Here is a 9,044-nt window from a genome sequence, read left to right as displayed (position 1 = left end):
TGCACACTGGCTTGGAAAGAAGCCTAACAGCTACAGCCATGATATGAGGGGTCTTAAAAAATTCATAGAAAGATTTGTATTATATTTTAATTCTATTTTTCCATTAACTTTTTGAAGTACCTTTGTATGCTAAACAGCCCCTACCAGCTCAAACTGCAACGCTTCATTCATTTAAACCCCACTTTATTCCAGAAAGTACTGAAAAAGTTTTAAAGACACTCATGGTACAACAAAATGAATGTAATTTCAAACAGTGCAAAGAGAAAAAAAGGGCAAGAGGAACAAAAAGCGCCAGAAGTGTGGTCAGGAAGTCCTATACACTTGTGAGGGAGAGGGCACACATTGTGGGTTGAGCTTCCTAGTAGCAAGCATGAAGAGAGAAATAGGACCAGCCTAGAGAAGTGATTTAGAGGTCAGCTTCTAGAGCAGGGCAAACTTTTTTTTTTTTAAATTAAAAACAAAATCAAAATTATTGACATGTAGTTGTAAGAATTAATACAGAGGTCCCATATGGCATCCACTTGTTTCTTCCAATGGTAGTATCGTGCATAACTATAGTACAATATCACAACCAGGAAACTGAAGCTGATATAATTCATTGACCTTATTCAGACTTCAGAGATCTCAGTTTTAAATCCTGGCTTTGTCCTTTACTGTTCCCTTTGGCAAGTGACTTCACCTCGCTGAGCCTCTGCTACCCATCTGTATCCTGGGAAAAATAACAGTCCCTACCTCTTAGGGTCACCACAGGATTAAAAGAGAAAATGGATATCAAGCACTTAGTATAGAGCCTGGCCACAAGCAGGTGTTCAGTTAAAAAGTCACAATGTAGTACGGAGAACCACACTCTCAACAATGTCCCCACAGCAAACACAGCAATCTTTCCCTAACTTCCCTTCATATATGCCACAGGCATTCCCCCAAAGCCCTGTTCAGGAAAAGCGATCCAGGGAGAGGGTGTGGAGACAAGGCACCAGTCTCTGACCCCACACAGCGGTTCAATGTTGACCCCCCAGGGCCATTTGGCAATGTCTGGAGACATTTTTGGTTGTCACAACTGGTGGGGTGGGTGCTACGACCATCTAGTGGGTAGAGGTCAGGGATAATGTTAAACGTCCTATGATGTGAAGGACAGACCCCCATGACAAAGAGTTACCCAGTTGAAAATATCAACAGTGCCAAGGTTGAAGGACCAACTGAAGCATCACTTAAACCTCTTTGGAGAGAAATGTGAAAAGTGCAGGGAATATGCTGACCATGGTTGACCAGCATTCTGCTGGATTTCCACCTGGGGAAACATCCGTGGTGACTCGCTGCAATGCTAAACAGGCCTTGTTCGCTCTGAAGCCAGAGTCATGATGAAAACTGTGCTCCCACGGGGTGAGATGCCACTGACCTTACTAAACCCCTTCCCCACATGCTCAAGTTGGGGGCCTGGCACTAATGCCATGGAGGTTCAGGCTGCTGGGCTCTGGCCCAATATTCTGTCTCAGAAGGACAGTTGGGAACACTTTGGGAAGGCACATTTGTCCTTTTTGATATCTACTTCAAATTGAAAGACTATGGCCCCAAATCCTCATCTCCCTTTCAAAACTTTAGGGCTCTGCTGGTCAGAAACAGATTGAGACTACTGTATCCTGAAATGTGTTCCATGATAAGCTGATCAGTCTTCCATGAAACAAAGGCAGCATGGACAAACGAGTCTGGAAAACACTCGGCCAAAGTTACATAGGTCTCTTCACTGCAGGAATTCTCAGAGCCTTGAATATACTATTACAAATCTCTGTCTCCGAGGGCATATGGGGGTATGCAGATTACAGTGTATCTCAAACTTCTTTGCTGTTGGACCCCCTTTTCTCTAGAGCCACACTTTGGGCTAGTGCTAAGGTCTAAATGTCTGTATTCCCCTAAAGTTTATATATCGAAATCTTCACTCCTAAGGTGATGGCATTAGGAGGTGGGGCCTTTGGGAGGTGATTAGGTCATGGGGAAGAGCCCTCATGAATGGGATTTGTACCCTTATGATAGAGGTCCAAGAGAGACCCTTCACACCTTCCACCATGTTAGGGTATATTAGGAGGTGGGGCCTTTGGGAGGTGATTAGGTCATGGGGAAGAGCCCTCATGAATGGAATTTGTACCCTTATGATAGAGGTCCAAGAGAGACCCTTCACACCTTCCACCATGTTAGGGTACAGTGAGAAGATGCTGTCTTGTGAACTAGGAAGAGGGCCCACACTATATACAGGGTATGCTGGCACTTTGATTTTGGACTTTCCAGCCTCCAAAATATAAATTTCTATTTATAAGCTACCCAATCTATGGTGTTTTATTATAGTAGCTCAAATGGACTAAAACAGGTAGTACTGTTGGCATCTACTTTAGGAATGCCAACCTTAATCTTTACAGACTGTATTTCCAGACTGTACTAAGAATTTAAGACAGAGAACTGCCATGGTGTCTGGCATAAAAAATCACCAAGAAATATGAATTCCGTCCTTCCTTGCCCTCTTGTGGCAGGAATGAGCTCTTGAGAACATGGGCTTGGAGTCAGACACACCTGAGTTAGAGGCCCAGCTCTTTTCCTTACTACCTGTGATCTCAGGCAAACATGTCTCTGCTGAGAGCCTCTGTTTCCTCACCTAGAGAATAAGGACAACAGGACCTATATGCCATGTTTATGAATGCTGTGAGGTGACGCATGCCACATGCTTGCCACAGTGCCTGCTTGGACACTGTGAGCCCCCAGCCCATGTGAGCAATACGGGGGCAGGAGAAGATAAGGTGCACTTTTGGTTACCTGTCCAGTAGGGCTCCCAGCTTCTTGGCTACGTGCGCTCGGAATTCGGGGGTGGTCTGAAGCTCATTGCCGTCCTGTTCGTGCTCATCCACCCTATGCCTGCAACACATGCAGAAGGACCTTACTTCCTGCCCCCACCAGGGCAAGGACTATTAAGTGTCTTGTTTACTTGGATATGCCAGGGGTCTGACCTACAGGGGATCAATATTTGTTGGATGAATAAATGAAACTTGAATCCAAAATGCACAGTACCTGAGGCTTGGTTGGGAGGCTGGTAACTGGTTATTTGCAGCATCTGTGGAAAAATAAAAATTGTGCCAGGCACTATTTTAAGCAATTTACATGTATAACCCAGGGAATTTTCCCAACAAGGCCATTACAGGGGTTACCATTATCCCCATCTTGCAGAAGAGGAAAAGCTAAGGAAATGTAAAATAACTTGGCCAGAGTCAAACAGCTAATTTAACAAAGTTGGGACAAGGACCCAGGTCATGTGGTTCCAGAGGGCCCCTCTTAACCACCATGCTGAACAGGCATGTCTAAGTGCAATCCGATTGCACAATTTATTGAGTGGCTACTATGTGTTTGGCTGTGTGCTAAGTGCTGTGGAGAAGAGAGAAGAAAGTAGCTCTTTATGCTGATCACATTTTTCAAGCCCAAACACTGGGGATGCCTGGCTTGGTGGTCACTCACTCAACAAATACCAAATGCCTATCAGTGCTGTAGTTGCTGAACAACTTAGACAAATACCACTGTTCTCAGAGATCTTACGTTTTAGTTGGTGGAGACAGGCAATGAACAAACACACAAGCAAAATATAAAACTGGGTAACAGTAAGCATATGGAAAAAAACAAGGCAGGGGAGGGAGGTAGGAGGTGCTGTGTGGGGATCAATACGAGGGGACTTCAGAAAGTTCATAGAAACCCTCCCTGCCCACCCTTATATACAAGGGGTCTCCCATGAACTTTTTGAAGATACCTTGTATATAAACGTGGGCAGGGAGGGCTTCACTGATAAGGTAACATTTGAATAGAGACTTGAGAGAAGTAAGGAAGAGAGCCTTCCAGACAGAACAGCATATGCAAAGACCCTGAGGCAGAGGCCTGTCTGGTGTGTTTTAGAGCCAGAAAGGAGGCTGGTATGGCTGAAGCCCACCCAGCAAGCTGGGGAAGCAGGAGAGATGGAGAACTTGTGGGGGCCATGGGAAGACCTGGGCTTTGAGGAAGATGAGGAGTCACTGGAGGATTCTGAGCACAGGAGGGATATAAGCTGCTGTGTGGAGTGAGACCATAGTGGGGCCAGGGCAGAAACAATAATCGAGGTGGTGAAAAGCGGCTAGACTCTGGATATACACATATTGAAGATGGAGTCAACAGGATTTACCGATGGACTGGATGCAGGATGTGAGAAGCGAGTGAAAGATAGCTCTGAGTTTTCTGACTTGAATAACAGGACAAAATGGGCTTGTATATTTAAGAGGCTGACTGAACAAAACGGACACTTGGTAGCTCCGGACCCAATGCTGGGCCATGGTATATTGAACAACTCCAGGGGGCACTGTTGTGTCTATGTTATTGTACATAACATTGTATCTGTGTCCTAGTATATTGTGGTCTATGTCAATGTGCTCTGCAGCACAACACAGAATGCAAAAAAGTGCCCAGTGCTCCTGGAAGTGGATAATGTGGGTGCCTGGATAGACAGCCTATAAAGACCTGGTCTTTCTTCTTGAGCATATAATCACAAAGCGGAAGAATATCTCTTCTTCATGACTACAGAGCAATGGATGTGAGGTACTGTCAGGAAACAGAAACAGTATTAGACTATACAGGGAAACAGAGTTCAGTTGAGTCCTGGCTCTGTTACCAACATGCTGTGTGACCTTCAGCAAGTCACTTTCCCTCCCAAGCCTTTGTTCTTCTCATCTGTAAAATGAGGATAAGATTACCAACCCTGGGGCTAGCCAGTTAGCTCAGTTGGTTAGAGTGCAGTGTTGATAACACCAACATCCAGGGTTTGGATCTCCATACTGGCCAGCCACCAAAAAAAAAATAATAATAATAATAAAAGAAGACCAACCTTTCAGAGTTCTTGTTTTTGACATTTTGTCTATCTCCTCCCCGGATTTATAAGCTACTTGAGTACATGGTCTGCCTCTTTTTATCTTTGTATCTCCAGCTGCTGGCACAGTGCCATGGTTTGAAATACATGTTGCACAAATGAATCAAAGTATATGTTGCCCTAAAATTGAAGTGATTTGATGGCCTGGGTGACCAGTTTCTCATCACTGGATTTAAGAACTAGATCGAGAGATTAATAAAATAGTGACTTACCTTTCTACATAGTCATGGACCAAAGAGTGGGAGTTTTGCCCATAACAGATACTTGTCTTGGCAAGGAATGGTATGACAGCAATTAAGAGCATGGGCTGAGAGTCAGATAGGCCTGGATTTAGGCCTGGTTCTGCCACTTATAAGCTGAATGACTTCAGCCAAGTTATTTCATCTTTATTAAGCATCAGCTTTCTCATCTGTAAAATGGGGCTAATAATACCATCTTTGTGGTACTGCTGGAAAGATTAAAACAGACAATGAACGCTGGAATCCCAGCCCTGTCACTCATTAGAGAGATGGCTTCTGGGAAAGTTCATTCATTCAAGAACTATTTTCCTGAGCACTGTGGTAGGCCTAGGGATACCATGGTGAAGGGACAAGCCAGATCTCTGACTTCATGAAGTTCTCATCATGTAACCTGTAACTCAATAAATATTTGTAGAGCAAGTATGGGCCAGGGTTGACTCAAGGTGCTGGAGATGCAGGAGTGAAAGGAAAACAAGAGATAAGACAATAAAAGAGGCAAATTGTAGGAAGAAAGGAAAGCACTGTCTATGAAGGGAATTGTACAAAGTATGTTGGTGGCACAGAGAAGGCAGATAACCAGATCTGGAGCACTGAGAAAGCACTCCCAAAGTGGTTGTGTCTCAGCTGTATTAAAGGATGAGCAAGACCAGACCCCCCCTCCTGCAACCAGGCACACCACGCCAGTGCCTTGGGGCCCGTGCTGGGACCCAGGGCATGGAGAAGGGGACTGGACCCGCCTCCCACAACTAGGCACCCCATGCCAGCACCCTGGGGCCCAGAAGGGGACCCAGGGTATGGAGCTGGGGACCGGACCCACCTCCCACAACAAGGCACCCCATGCCAGCACCTTGGGGCCTGCCCTGGGACCTAGGGCATGGAGAAGGGGACCAGACCCCCTCCCACAACCAGGCACCCCATGCCAGCAACTCGGGGCCCACATAGGGACCTGGGGTATGGAGCTGAGGACTGGACCCCTCTCCCACAACCAGGCACCCCATGCCAGCACCTCAGGGCCTTCCCTGGGACCTGGGGCATGGAGAAGGGGACTGGACCACACTCCCACAACCAGGCACACTGCACCAGCACCTCAGGGCCCGCCTAGAGACCCGGGGGGTAAGGAGCTGGGGACTGGACCCCCTCCCCACAGCCAGGCATTCTGCGACAGTGCATCAGGGCGCTGCCCAGGGGCCCGAGGCATGGAGAAGGGGACCGGACCCCCATCCCACAATCAGGCACCACATGCCAGTGCCTTGGGGCCTTCCCTGGGACCCGGGGCATGGAGAAGGGGACTGGACCCCCCGCCTACAACCAGGCACACCGCGCCAGCACCCTGGGACCCACAAGGGGACCTGGGGTATGGAGCTGGGGACTGGACCCCCACCCCACAACCAGTTACCCCATGCCAGTGCCTTGGGGCCTTGCCTGGGACCTGGGACATGGAGAAGGGGACCCGATCCCATCCCACAACCAGGCACCCTGTGCCAGCGCCTTGGGGCCCACCCAGGGATCCAGGGCATGGAGAAGGGGACTGGATCCCCCTCCCACAACCAGGCACACCGTGCCAGTGCCTTGGGACCCACTTGGCAACCCAGGGCATGGAACCGAGGATCAGACACTCTCCACAACCAGGCACACTGACAGCACCACAGAGCAGGCCAAAAACATCTCCTCCGTGTGGGTGGCCCACCATAGCTACCACGATAACCATGGCCGCTGTGAAGGTGGCTAGATGCCACAACCACCTAGCAGATGGTCCGCCAGCCACTGGAGTGAGTTGATACAAGGAAAGTCACCAGCAGAGATAAAGAAAGGAGTATGTCTCTCTCCACAGAGCCCATTTCATAGTGATAGAAGACACATCTGCTCTATGATAGTATTGGGGGACCTGATCATGCCTCTAAGCATTGGACAGATCATTTGGGCACCAAATCAACAGAGTAACCATTATTCTTTCAGAGAGAGAGAAGAAATCTAGGGTGATTAGAGGGTGGAGGGCAGAGAGAAAGGGGGATGAGGAGAGATTGGACAAAGGGCATAAAGAATAATTATAATTTGTAACAATATATATGCTAGTAATATTGATTTAATCAACATATCTCAATGTTGAAACCCCAATATATGTATAATCAATTTTGATTCACTAAAAATTAAAATTAAAATTAAAAAAAAAAAGTAGAGAGTAGAATAATGGTTACCAGAGGCTGGCATGGGAGCGGGGTAGAGGGGAGGAGAAGGAATGGACTAATGGGGACAAAACTATGCTATCTACCCTAAGTGAATCATTGTGCAGTATATGCACATATTGAGAAAACACACTGTACCCCACAAAAATAAATATAAATAAAAAATTTTTTTAAAAAAAGGATGAGCAAGTGTTAGGTAGAAGGGAAAAAATAGTCCACGTAGAGTGACCAACTGCCTAATAATCGCCGCCATTTACTGGACCTTTAATATGCGCCAAGCACTGCAGATATATCAGCTGTTACTTCTCAACCTTATGGGGTGGATACTAGCATTATCCCCACTGTACAGATGAGGAAATTTAGATACAGTGAGATTTAAGTACTTTGTCCAAGTTCTTACTGCTAGTGAGTGATGGAGGTGGAAGGGCAGATCTGTATATAGAACCTGCAGAGAAAACTACAGTTATGGTGCTCAGAGACAGAGTACAGTCTGGAGCCTACCTATGGGAAATGCAGTGTGGCAGGAGGGCAAGAAGGGGTAGGTAGGCAGGAAATGGATCACCAAAGGGCTTGTAAGTCCTATTAAACACAAGGGTTCTTAACCTTACTTTGCCATGCCTCTTCTAGTAGCCTGGTGAAGCCTGAATCCCTTCTGAGAATAATGCTTTAAATGCATTAAATGGCAACACATAGGTTTACAAAGAAAACCAATGACACTGAAATTTAGTTATCATAATAGTAAACAATCAAATTTGTGATATTAATATATGTGCTTCTTTATTAACGCATTAAATAAGACCTAGAAATGAGTCTAAAAATTACCATAATTTTATTTTATTTATTTAATTAATTAATTTATTTATTTTAAAAAGATGACCGGCAAGGGGATCTTAACCCTTGACTTGGTGTTGTCAGCACCACGCTCTCCCAAGTGAGCCACGGGCCATCCCTATATAGGATCCGAACCCGAGGCCTTGGCGTTATCAGCACCGCACTCTCCCGAGTGAGCCACGGGCCGGCCCCAAATTACCATGATTTTAAAGCAGGGATGAGTGCAAATGGCTCTTTTCCAACATTATAATAAAATGATATTTTGAAATATCTGCAAAGACTGTAATGGAATATGAAAATCTGTGCTTCTGTGGAGACAAAGTAACAGGTACTGCCAAAACTACTGTATGATGGAAAGGGATGCTAAATTTTAGTTACAAGCTAAAGTAAAGATGCAATATTTTTTCCATTCAAAATTCAAGGATTCCATTAATGATGAGGCACCCCTGTGTTGAGGGACTTCGTTGTTATTCCCGGGGCACTAGGGAGTCATGGTCAGAGTTAGGCACGTTGGACACAACCTTGTTGGCAACCTCACGGTGGGAGAATGTGTTGGAGGCAGAGAAAGCCTGGATGCGAGAATTCAGGGAGTAGGCGGCCCTGTCAGTGTGCGGCTGTGAGGATCGACCGAAGGAAGATGAGTCAAGAAACACTCAGGTGCCTCAGTTTCCTTGACTAGGATAATGGAACAATTCTTGCTGCACCTGCCGCGCTTTGAATCTGAACCTCACCCAGTCCTCAAAGTTCTCTCGCAGAAGGAAACTTCTGGGACTCCCTCCTTACTATCCATCCTCTCAGGCCCCGGGGACGATCCCACGCCCTTTGACCAACCTTCCCGAACACAGTCACCTACCGGCTCTTGCTTTCTCC

At 46.4% G+C, this 9,044-nt stretch overlaps 1 protein-coding gene across 2 annotated transcripts in view; it reads right to left on the bottom strand.

The window, feature by feature from the left end:
- LOC103587786 (chromosome unknown open reading frame, human C12orf43) overlaps nucleotides 1-9,044 on the bottom strand; it is a 12,711-nt gene that overhangs the window by 2,742 nt on the left and 925 nt on the right. For both annotated transcript variants that reach the window (XM_008569342.1, XM_008569343.1), the window contains exons 2-3: nucleotides 3,052-3,094; nucleotides 2,800-2,898 (exon numbers count right to left, since the gene is read on the bottom strand). In XM_008569342.1, the coding sequence (XP_008567564.1) occupies nucleotides 2,800-2,898; nucleotides 3,052-3,094 (142 nt within the window). The remainder of the gene's footprint in view (nucleotides 1-2,799; nucleotides 2,899-3,051; nucleotides 3,095-9,044) is intronic.

Source organism: Galeopterus variegatus, unplaced genomic scaffold (assembly GCF_000696425.1).
Source record: "Galeopterus variegatus unplaced genomic scaffold, G_variegatus-3.0.2 Scaffold487, whole genome shotgun sequence".
NCBI classification, from domain to species: Eukaryota; Metazoa; Chordata; class Mammalia; order Dermoptera; family Cynocephalidae; genus Galeopterus; species Galeopterus variegatus.
The sequence above is the reverse complement of the archived record's forward strand: the minus strand, read 5'-3'. Positions and strand labels throughout refer to the sequence as shown.